Source organism: Bos indicus x Bos taurus, chromosome 9 (genome assembly GCF_003369695.1).
Source record: "Bos indicus x Bos taurus breed Angus x Brahman F1 hybrid chromosome 9, Bos_hybrid_MaternalHap_v2.0, whole genome shotgun sequence".
Taxonomy (NCBI): Eukaryota; Metazoa; Chordata; class Mammalia; order Artiodactyla; family Bovidae; genus Bos; species Bos indicus x Bos taurus.
In genome coordinates, this window is record NC_040084.1 from 13371525 (window position 1) to 13384154 (window position 12630).

At 38.7% G+C, this 12630-nt stretch overlaps 1 protein-coding gene across 1 annotated transcript in view; it reads left to right on the top strand.

Moving 5' to 3' along the window:
• CD109 (CD109 molecule) overlaps positions 1-12630 on the top strand; it is a 134555-nt gene that overhangs the window by 76263 nt on the left and 45662 nt on the right. The window contains exons 12-17 of the mRNA XM_027550947.1: positions 674-775; positions 863-925; positions 2832-3008; positions 6996-7148; positions 11528-11602; positions 12178-12238. Of these exons, the coding sequence (XP_027406748.1) occupies positions 674-775; positions 863-925; positions 2832-3008; positions 6996-7148; positions 11528-11602; positions 12178-12238 (631 nt within the window). The remainder of the gene's footprint in view (positions 1-673; positions 776-862; positions 926-2831; positions 3009-6995; positions 7149-11527; positions 11603-12177; positions 12239-12630) is intronic.

Genomic DNA, 12630 nt, shown 5'->3' on the forward strand with positions numbered 1-12630 from the left:
CGGGAGAAAGGATTACAAGGGATTTAATGGTGGTGGCTGAGTTAGACTGAATGCTTCCTTGTGAATTCATTTTGAAGAGCACGGTAAAATAGTGATGGAGAAGCACCCTCAACTCCCAGGCTAGGTGATTTTCAATCATTTGGAATTGTATTTTGGCAGGAGCTGAAAATGAAAGGGGAATTTTTTTTTTTTAACATTTACACTCCGTTGCTGAACTGAGACTCCTCAGCCATTCCCCTTCCCTCTCTCTGGGTTACTTAGCCCCGCCACAGTGCGGCCTCTCTGAGTTTTCCTATCCCCAGTGGTGGACTGAGTGAGCTGATTCGGTTGCTTGCTGTGTTGTGGGGAGAAGAAAGGATTCCTTTTCCATTTCCTTCTCTCCTCTCACAGTGTTTCCTGAGAACATACCTTTGTTTTGGAAGTAAGTTAGGACTGTGCTTTTTCCTCTTAGATGATGATGGTGAAGACCGTCTTAACACGTTTTACAGCTATCAGTTTCTTTACAGTATAAGCTACAAAATGATGAAGATCCAGTGTCTGGGGAATATATTGTTTGCTGTGTGAAGAAAAGTGAAAGTGAATGTGCCTTTCAGTGATTGTCCAGCCAGGTCACATTCCTTATCCTGAGGCTCCTAAAGATGAAACTTTATGGCTCCCTTTTCTTTTGTTACAGGCCTCTTTTCTCGATAGTGTGAGTAACATGGCAGTTCATGGTATGTTTAAGTCTCCTAGTAAAACCTACATCCAGCTCAAAGTAAAAGATGAAAATATAAAGGTAATGCTTGCAATCATTTGTTAATTATAATATAATTGAACTGTCTTGACATTGATATGTATATATTAATTAAAATTTTTTTTCTAGGTGGGATCACCATTTGAGTTGGTGGTTATTGGCAACAAGCAATTGAAGGAGTTAAGCTACATGGTAATCTCTTTTTAAAAATAATTTCCTTTATTTTTAAATTAATTTTTGGCTGTGCTGGGTCTTTGTTGCTGGGAGGGCCTTTCTCTAGTTGCAGAGAGCAGGGGTTTCTTGTTGAGGCGGCTTCTCTTATTGCTCAGCACAGGCTCTAGGGTGCACGGACTTCGCTAGTTGAGCACCGGGGCTCAGTAGTTGCGGCTCCCAGATTCTGGAGCACAGGCTCAGTAGTTGTGGTTCAAAGGCTTAGTTGCTTCACAGGATGCAGAATGTTCCCCGACCAGGGATCGAACCCATGTTTCCTGCATTGGCAGGTAGATTCTTTACTACTGAGCCTCCAGGGAAGCCCTGGTAATCTCTTACACAATCTAAATTTATGATCTATTGTAGAATCATCTGAAATAGTGTCTATCTTATGTTTAAACTGAACTTAACTGATTTTTAAAATTCAGCCTCACACTTTAAAAAACATGTCTTAATATATATTATACATGTGCAGGATGTAATATTTATATACATTCTTACAGAGTTTTCTATGTCTAAGTTGTGTATAAATTTGCTTTACAAAACTTTGCATTTTATTCCTTTTGCATCATGGAGTATTATGGTATGTTGAATATAGCTCCCTGTGCTACAGAGTAGGTCCTTGTCGTTTATCATCTTACACATGGTAGTTTGCAGCCCAGCCTCCCAGCCCATCCCCCTTCTGCCCTCCCTCCCCCTTGGCAACCTCAAGACTCTTCTCTACGTCTGTGAGTCTGTTTCTGTTTCTTTTTAAAAATTTTTTAAAAATTGTTTATTTTTGACTGTGCTGGGTCTTTGTTGCTGTGCGTGGGCTTTCTGTAGTTCCAGTGAGAGGGGGCTACTGTTCCTTGCAGTTCTTGGGCTTTTCATTATGATGGCTTCTCCTGTTGTAGAGCCCCGGCTCTAGGTGCCTGGGCTCAGTAGTTGAGGTCGGGCTTAGTTGCTCCTTGGCATGTGGAATCTTCCCAGACCAGGGATCAAACCTGCATGCCTTGCATCGGAAGGCGGATTCTTAACTCTGGACCAGCAGGGTAGTCCTCTGTGTCATATTTTGGATTCCACATAGAAGAGAGATCACATGGTTTTTCTCTGTCTCTTTTTGACTTATTTCACTTATCATACCAGGTGCTTCTGTGTTGCTGTAAATCAGTCTATTCCTTTTTAAGCTGCCCATTTTATACTGAAGTCAAACTATCTTTTTTCTTTACCTATATTTGTATTTCCAACTTAAGATGAATAATGAAACCACCTTGCATTATGTTTAAATTTTATATTTTTATGAGGTAAGCCACATATGTTCATTATGTGTGTGTGTGTTAGTTGCTCAGTCATGTCTGACTCTTTGTGACCCCATGGACTGTACGCCAGAGCCAGGCTCCTTTGTTCATGGGATTCTCCAGGTAAGAATACTGGAGTGGGTAGCCATTCCCTCCTCCAGGGGATCTTCCCCACCCAGGGATTGAACCTGGGTCTCCTGTATTGCAAGCAGATTCTTTACTGTCTGAGCCACCAGGAAGCCCTGTGTTCATTATAAAAAATTATAAAATGTAAGAAAAATAACAAATAAAAATTGCTCCTCATAGCCTTGTAATTTTGCTAATCCAGCTCTCAGTCGTGCTCTGCATTCCTTAAACTCAGGAATAGATTCTTGTCTGTCAAGTTGCTGTTGCCTCAATTATGGTTACTTTGTCTTATCCTTTTCTAATGACCAGCTTATACTCCCTGTGTTAGTCAGGAAAGTTTATTTGTGGTGTGTGTATTCAAAAAGGATTTGATGTTGGCTTAAGTCGAGAATTTGTATGTATGCTTACAATTATGAAAACATAGCTGATATTGAGATTCTCATTATCTTTAGCATAAAATGAAATTCGTGTACTCTTCTTTTCAGGTAGTGTCCAGGGGACAGTTGGTGGCTGTAGGCAAGCAAAATTCAACAACCTTTTCCTTAATACCAGAAAATTCTTGGGCCCCAAAAGCCTGTATCATTGTGTATTATATTGAAGATGATGGGGAAATTATAAATGATGTTCTGAAAATTCCTGTTCAGCTCGTTTTTAAAAATAAGGTAAGATTTAAGGTAATGATGTTTAAAAACAAAACTTCATATTCATAAAGTCGGCAAAATGTAATATTTCTTTAGAAAAGTATCATTAAAACAAATTGGTTATAAATTTATATTTTTTCTAGAACTGTGGATAAAACTGTTCATATTTAATTACTATATATCTGTTTTCACATGTGGAATGATTGGACAATGTGGGTCTTCTGTGTATATTATTATTCTTGGCTTTAAGACTTTAATTCAAATCCACGAAGCCCTCTCAGGATTTTCTAAACGGTGGAGTCGGTATTGCTCTGGCATAGAGTTGTGTGGCCATGTAGAATGTGTATGGTGTTCATACTGGTGTGGCAGTGAAGTGAGGGCTGCAAGAGGGAGTGTGGCCATCTGCAGTGTTGCGGGGAAGCAGAGCTGGGCTTTGGTTTATCCATTTCACCAGCCTGGAGACTAACCCAGGGCAAATTTGCAATAAGCTTGGCTACTTTGCATGTGGAGATCTCTGTGGAGTTTGGTCTCCAAACACAGTAGTGATTTTTTTTTTCCTACATCCCAGAAATGATATTTAAAAATATTTCTCTATTCCTCCATTCTCATCTCACCTTTGAGAACTCTGATTAGTCTTAGATATATCAGGCACACAGCAGAAGCGACTTAGCATGCATGCATGCATTGGAGAAGGCAATGGCACCCCACTCCAGTACTCTTGCTGGAAAATCCCATGGACGGAGGAGCCTGTTAGGCTGCAGTCCATGGGGTCGCTAAGAGTCGGACACGACTGAGTGACTTCACTTTCACTTTTTACCTTCATGCATTGGAGAAGGAAATGGCAACCCACTCCAGTGTTCTTGCCTGGAGAATCCCAGGGACGGGGGAGCCTGGTGGGCTGCCGTCTATGGGGTCGCACAGAGTCGGACACAACTGAAGTGACTTAGTAGCAGCAGCAGCAGTGATTTTTTAATAACCTAAGGTGTATAGCTTGTGTCTGAAACCCCCCTGGGCCCCAACTCTGAAAAGTTACCTAATTGTGAGATTGACAGGTGGAGTTCAGTTATCTCATGAATATTTAAATGGGCCATTGTTCTCACTAAAGGCTGCTGCCTTCTCAGGACCTCTGAAGCAAAATAATCATTATTTTAAAGTAATGATTTGTAGAGTACACTTCTTCTGGTAGCATCTTCTCCCTTAATTTTTAAAAATTTTGGGAAGTAGAAGTCGCGATCCATGTCTTTTTTATTGAGAACTATTGACTCTAATTTTTATTGTCAAAATAGAATACAAACTTATTTTCTGTCTTATGAAAAGAATTTTTAAAAAAACAGTGTTGTATTCTGTTAGTTTCAGAGCACAATTTTAGACTTCAAGTGACTCCATTAATCTGAGAAAGGCAAATTTTAAAGTAGGAGTAAGGCTTAAACCTGGAGGCCTACATCTCTGAAGGTGAGAGCAGGTTCTAAAAAATGTTGCTGTGTAAGAAGCTTTGAGGAAACAGAGTGTATAAATAGCATACTTCCAAGAAACTTCTTAGATATGAGCGATAAGAAATTAGTTTTGGTTGTGTTTGCAAAGATAATTCTTCAATTTTTATATGATAATGTTTCCCACATTTATTCCAAAAGAAATTATATATTTGGAAATAAAATATGTTTAAACACAAGAAAATTAATGAATCTTTGTGTATGTTCAGTAATGACTGGAATAAATGGGTGGGATGTAGAGGGCAAGAGATGTAGTTTTAGAAATTGTCTGCACAGAAGTGCAGTTTGGAGCTATGGAGTCACTGAGGTGCAGAGTAAAGAGTGAGAAGTGCAAAGTTTGCAGATTATAAATTTCCCTTCCACCTTATTTAAGATATGAGTGGAGAAGAGTAAACCTGACAGAGTGGCTCAAGAGGCATGTGAAAAAAAGATTGTTAAACAGGCAAGGAAGACTTAAGACTATTGCAGTAGGGGAGAGAGACTGAACTCAACGCCACTGAAACAGAAGGCAGGGAGGTTTTTAAATACGGGGGTGAGTTAATGGAAAAGTACTGGAGGACATTGCGGGAGGGGTTGGTCAATAGGAGCAGGCCATCTATGAGTTTGTAAGTTAGGCTCCTATTCACCCACAGAGACTGGGAGATCAATCAAGGCTCTTGATGATTAACACTTCAAAGTCAAAGTGCTGGCTTAAAACTCAGCATTCAGAAAACTAAGATCATGGCAACCAGTCCCATCACTTCATGGCAAATAGATGGGGAAACAATGGAAACAGCAACAGACTTGATTTTATTGGGCTCCAAAATCACTGCAGATGGTGACTGCAGCCATGAGATTTAAAGACGCTTGTTCATTGGAAGAAAAGCTATGACAAACCTCAGTAGCATATTAAAAAGCAGAGACATTTCTTTGCTAACAAAGGTCTATATAGTCTAAAAGTTATGGTTTTCCCAGTAGTCATATATGGATGTGAGAGTGTTAGTTGCTCAGTCGTGTCTGACTCTTTGTAACCCCATGGACTGTAGCCCACCAGGCTCCTCTGTCCATGGGATTCTCCAGGCAAGAATATTGGATTGGGTTGCCATGTCTTTCAGGGGATCTTCCCAACTGAGGGATCAAACCCAGGTCTCCTGCATTGCAGGTAGATTCTTTACTGTCTGAGCCACCTGGGAAGTTGATATATGGTCCAATGGATATGAGAGTTGGACCATAAAAAATTCTGAGCACCAAAGAATTGATGCTTTCAAACTGTGGTGTTGGAGAAGACTCTTGAGAGTCCCCTTGGACTGCAAAGAGATCAAACCAGCCAATCCTAAAGGAAATCAACCCTGAATATTCATTGGAAGGACTGATGCTGAAGCTGAAGCTCCAATACTTTGGCCACTTGATGCAAAGAGCTAACTTATTGGAAAAGATCCTGATGCTGGAAAGGATTGAAGGCAGGAGGAGAAGGGGACAAGAGAGGATGAAATGGTTGGATGGCATCACTGACTCAATAGGCATGAGTTCGAGTAAACTCAGGGAGATGGTGTAGGACAGGGAAGCCCGGGATGCTGCAGTCCATGGGCTTGGAAAGGGTCGGACATGACTGAGTGACTGAATGACGACACTTCAAAAGGATGACTCCCAGATCTTTGAGAAAGACATTTCTACTGGTAAAACTAGCAGGAAGCTGGGAGAAGGTTTATATCTCAAAGGAGCAGAGAAAACATTTACAATTGCAGATTTTCTAAGGAAAGGGAAAGCAGGTGGTTAATGTTAGGTAGAACCCTGTCCAATGTTCAGGTAAGCTGAGGGGTTCATTAAGGCCATGTTAATCGGGTGGTACAGCCACTGGGGCATGGGATTGTTGGAATAGAGGTGGGCAAGGTTAACATTCCTAGGAGGAAGAGGCCTTCTGACAAAGCCATTAGGTCCAGCCCTGGGTGAGAGGATTGATGCTCTCTAAGAAGTACCGGTAGGACTGTGCTTTGCTGAGAGTTAATGACAGCAAGCTGAGGCAGCCATCGAGGCACAGAGCAGTGGGCCTGACTGGGGTTGGTCTGAGGGCCTCCTCCTGGCGAAAGGCACCCCCGCCCAGCACAGGCAGTTCTGCGTGTCCCCAGGGGCTCTTACTTGCAGGCGCTCACTTCTGAGTCCAGGTGGCCGACGTGCAGGCACGTTCCTGTCCTCGCTCATGGATGCTGACCCTCCCCACATATGGCAGACTCTGTCTTCTCTTCAGTACCGGCCAGCAGCTATGGGGTGGGAGACGGAGAAAGGGAAGAAGAAGGGTAGAGAAGTGAAGGCAAACTTTGATATGTACCCCAGTGAGAGGTTCCATGACTTGAGAACACTGTGGGAGTGAAGTTTGTTTTTACTCCTTTCCCTGGAGAAGACTTGTGTATGGTTTTGGAATGTCCCTGAGCCAACACAAGTGTAGACTCTTCGTTAGATTTTGTCATTGATCTGCTATTGATAAGACATGAAATGCTTCAAAAAAGTGTATTATATCAATACTGCTTTTTCACTTCCTTAGATACAGCTGTTTTGGAGTAAAGCCAATGCTGAACCATCTGAGAAAGTCTCTCTCAGGATCTCTGTGACACAGCCAGATTCAACAGTTGGTATTGTAGCTGTCGACAAGAGTGTGAATCTGATGAATGTCTCAAATGATATTACAATGGAAAATGTGAGTTTAGCCATTTTTTTCATTAAAAATACACATTGAAAGAGAGAAAAAAAAAGAAACTTTACCTTGTTACTTCCAAGTTTTAAAGGAAATTTCATTTTTCAAGTATAAGTCAGTAATAGTAAAGCTTCTGAATGAAAGGGAACTGCATTCCAATTGTCATGTTGGAAAGAGTCTATTGTGGTCAACTGTCTTTGCTGTCTTCCATGAAAATTGTCGCCTAGAGTTTCCCCTTATTTTCAAACTATATTTTAACTGAAGACACTTGAGAAAGTACTAGGAATTGGACTTGCACATTTATGAATGACACTGGAGAGAGCTTTAGGTAATTGTAAAATGCTTTCTATTTTGGTTATACATGATGGTTATAAATAATTACAGTCCTCACTGAATCAGGAATTTGCAGTATGTTGAGGGAGTGAAATCATGTTAATCTTCAGAAAACGTACAAGTCAAGAAATATATGAACATCTAGTGTTATATTAGCTAATCCCCTATTCATCAGTCATTTAATTTTTATTTGTAACTCCTTTATATATCCTTGGCAGTAGAAATGCAGACTGCATGAACTATATCCATTGATTGATTAACTACAGCGATTAACAGCACTTCAGGAAGAAAGATATATGTGTATAGGCTAGTTTGGACATATTGTTGTAAAATCAGTCCATTTGAGAAAAATTATGTATTTTTCTTCAGCCTATCCAACAAATTTTTCTCATTTTCTTTAAAAGAAAAAAAGACTTTAAAACCCATCACTCACTTTTTTTCTCTTGACTTTACTTAAATTCATTTATTCTAAAAAATCTATAGCATTTTGCACTTGATTTAACTGATGATAGTATCTTTCATTTTACAACTTGCTAAATATCTTAATAAATACATTATTTCATTTTTTCTTCCATATATATGTGGACACACAGAAACACACACACATGTGCTCTCCCTGAGTCTCTGTCTCTGTATCTCACTGTGCATTTACATTAAATCCTCTCATATAAAAGATTGCTATCCCGGCTTTCTTTTGTTTCACACTTGACTGCTATGTTTTTCCATCTTTTTATTTTCAACCTTCTGTAAGTTTTTAAGTATATCTTGTAGACAGTATATTATTGTATTTTGCTTTTTTTTTAAAAAAAATCTAATCTGACAGTATCTTAATAAACTTATTTAACCCATTTACAAATTAGTCCTTGTTCTAATTAGGACTTGTTTCTGCTTTTTAATTTGATAATTTAGACTACTTCCTTTTTGTTTCTTTTCATTCTTCTTTCCATGGTTTTGGAAGTTACACATCCTATTTTTGTTCCCATGATAGATGTCCTTATCTCATGAATTGTGCTCATATTTTTTTTTTATCCTTATTGTTTTTCTTTTGTATCTTTATCTGACAAGTCAAGCATTTTGGTGTGCCCTCATATTCTTACACATCCTTTTCGTCGCTCCCTGTCCCCATCTCCTTCCCCAGCCCTGGCCAGATCATATTGCTGTTGTATAGAATTTTAGTTCTTTGTCATGGTGAATTGCCTGTTCAGTCTATGCTGTCCCTTAATTTTTTGATTCTGGAAATTATTTCTTCCTATAGTTCCTCTTCTTTCCATTTCTTCTCCTTTTCAGAGATTGGCAGAGATTAGCACTTCTACTTTTTTTCCTCCATATTTCTTAGCTTTTTTTTTTATGCTTTTTTTCTCTTTCGTCTGTCTTGTCTGTATTTCTTTGGGTGAGTTCCTCAGTTGACTCTTTCAGTTGGTAGATACCCTACTTTTATATCAGCTATTATATTGTTAATTATTATTTTCATCTGTTTTTTCCTTGTTTTATATTGCTAATATTTTCTCTTGTCTGTATTGACTATGTTTATTTTAAATTCTTGAGCTGACTTTTCAGTATTCAGCTCACATGCTGTATGTTGTCCAGTTGGATGTCTTTTATGGAAACTATACTTGTTGGATATAGTTTGGATATCCAGTTGGATATCTAGTTGATTTGGCAGCTGTTCTGTCTGTTGGGGAAGGCTGAACACCAGGCTCCAACCCGTGTAACTCTTGTCAGTTTAAAGAGAGGGGATGGGTTGAGCTTCAGGGACTAGAGAACTACTCTTGATTCTCTCTGTGTGCTGTCCCCTTCCACCCAGTGGTTCATTTTTAAGCTCCTCGGGAAAAGCAGCCCAGGAAGAGGTAGTCTCCTGAGGTGATGACCCACCAGCTCGGAGGGGTGGGAGGAGGCGGGGAGGAAAAGTGAATGCTTGAAGGCCAGGGGTCTGTCTAAATGTTTCCTGGTTCTTTCACACCAGAAGGGCAGAGGTGCTGACTTGGAATTATCCTGGCCGTTATTATCCTGGTATTATCAGCAGACTGCCTGCCTGCTGCCTGCTGGTTTGGGCAGTGAATTGCCAGGAATGATTGTCCTAAGGCTACCTCCTGAAGAGAAGCACAAGTAGAATTTAAAAGCCTCTTCCAGACTGCTGCGTGTATCAGTTTTCTGCCATCTGCTTCCTCCAGCACACCAACTGGAGATACCCTTCACTCTTCCGAGGGTTTTCTTGTTCTACTCATATAAGTTTCTTGCTTGCTTTTCATATTTCTCTAGTGTTGGCTCTAGAGGAAGGAGTCAGGAGCCTATGATAATGGACCATTTTCCTTTCTTTCATTTTTGTTAAATTTATATGTGTTGTCCAGAGACTTGTCAATGCCTTGGAATAATTTAAGTGTCTCAGATCTTCCAGGACTAATCTACAGATAGCAGACTTCCCTTGCTGCAGCTTTCTCACTGAACCAGTGAGAACAAGAGCATCTCTCTTCCTTATGCAAGAAATGCTTCTTCCTAGATAATTCCATTGATTCACACCTGCATTGCACATATAGGTCTTCTGTGGCAGAGTTTGAGTTATGGAATGAAAAACTTTCCTCTCCATCCTATCTGGCTCTGGCTTCATTGACTGTAGTTGGGCTAACACTACTGGCCAGCTTGTTGAGATATTATGAAATTTTCTGTTTTCTCATTCTGTTGCTTTCTTCTTGATGCCTATTCTAGCATCATGTTTCCTTACCATGGGTGTAGCAGTGCTGTTTTTAGTAAAGCAGAAGCAGTGGTTTGGGTGTTTAATGTTAAACTTGGTATGTTTTTAAACTTAGAATCTTTCATAATTCTTTTCCCTGTCTTAATTTCCCAATCTTAATGCTAATGTAATTGAGGTAAATGTATCAAAATAGTTACCAAAAGGTTATAATATCCTAACTTTTTTTTTACCATAGTAAAATATATATAACATGAAATTTTCCATTTTAACCATTTTTAAAAGTATAGTTCAGTGGCATTAATTATTTGTAATATTGTACAACCATCATCACTGTTTATTTCCAAAATTTTCATCATTCTAAATAGAGACTCTGTGACCCTGAAGCAATAAGTCTTCATTACCTCCTTCCCTTTGCAACACGGGTAACCTCTAATCAAATTCTGATCTTATGAATTTGCTTATTCTAGATATTTCACATGAGTGGAATCATGCAATATTTGTCCTTTTGTATCTGCTTTATTTCACTTAGAAAAATGTTTTTTTACTTTATTTTTAGTTGAAGGATAATTGTTTTACAACGTGAATCAGCCATAAGTATACATGTGTTCCCTCCCTCTTGGACTTCCCTCCCACCGCATCCCCCGTCCACCCCTCTGGGTCATCACAGGGCACTTGGTTAAGCTCCCTGTGTCACACAGCACCTTCCCACAAGCTATCTGTTTTACACATGGTTATGTGTATGTTTCAAAGCTACTCTTTCAGTTTATCCCAGCCTTGCCTTTCCCCACTGTGTCTACAAATCTGTTTTCTGTGTCTGCATCTCTATTCCTGCTCTGCAAATGGGTTCATCAGTAGCATTTTTCTAGATTTCATAAATACGCATTAATTAATTTTTCTCTTTCTGACTTAACTTCACTCTGTATAACTGGCTCTAGATTCATCCACCTCGCTAGAACTGACTCAGATTCTTAGCTGGTATTTTTTAAGGTCTTTGTTAACCATCACATTGACGCTGTTTATCTTTGTCAAAAGTACGAGTCATTTTTAATGTTGATCTCTACGTGTTGGCTTTGTCAACAAGCCCACACTTCTTAGGAACTCTTGATTACTGAACAGAATAAAATAAGTTTAAAGAAGAAGTGTATTTTTGGCTGATTGAATTATGAACATGGCATTGACATAGTCATTATTTCTCCATTTGTGTCATTTTCAAATTTGATAAGCATATGGTCTATTTGATGTAGCACATTTGATAAGCATGTGTACCTGTCTGTTATTCACAGTACATATCAGAAATGTTGAGAGGGCAGAACACACTGATACGAATGCTTTCATTCTGTATATTTTATCTTCTTCTTAGGTGGTCCATGAATTGGAACTTTATAACACAGGATATTATTTAGGCATGTTCATGAATTCTTTTGCAGTCTTTCAGGTATGTTTAGTTTGCTATATAATTTGAAAAGATATTAATATATTTACTGCTACAAAACTAATTTCAGAATTAATGATCTGAATTATGAAATGTTATTTTTTTAAATTTTATTTTATTTTTAAACTTTACAATATTGTATTAGTTTTGCCAATATGTGTTGCTGAAGTGCAGTGTGTTATATAAGTGTAATTTGAAATTGAAAGATGGTCATCCTTCTAGTCTTAAAAGTAAATGAGTAAATTCATCATTAGAGAAATAATGGAATTACCATTAAACAAGTAATTTCTTTCTATCACTTTCCTTGACTTTAAAATAGCTCTTTCTGCATGTGAGAGTGTGTGTTTGTGTGCTTGTGTGCGTGTCTGTGTGTCTTGTTGTGAGAGACTGTAAACTCATGTATGTATTTAAACTCTCAAAAATGAGCAAGAGTTAAAAAAGCAAAGGGAGATATTTTCACATGCAACTCAAAAACAAAACAGCAAGAGTGAATTAGAGGTAGAGGCAACTGACAATTTGGAGGGCGTTTATTTAAAAGTTTATTTATTTTAAAAGAAAATGAAAATGTTTCTTTCTAGGAGTGTGGCCTCTGGGTATTGACGGATGCAAACCTTGTGAAGGATTACATTGATGGCGTTTGTAAGTGAAATCTGGCAAAGTGCTTTTTAAGTAATTAAGTCATTCATCTCAGGTATTTATAGTTACTTATGTAAGTATGCGTACATTCTGGTTGAATATGGATATTGTAATTTTCATTTTCTGTTCTCTTATCCTATAGTGTTTGGAGTTTAATGTACTTGGAAGTACATCTGGGCCATGACATGGAGTGTTCTTCAGCTCCTGTGTAGATGTTTCTAATGATTACTTTCCATTTTCTCTCTGTAACTTTTTGACATGGTTATATTTCTGGACATATTGAAAGATCTTATGCCTCCAATTTGTATTGTAAACTGTGATGTTACTTTGGAATTAGTCAAAAGGAGGCAACATGTTTTTGAAACATTTCTGTTCTCTAGCTTTTTATTGTTCAC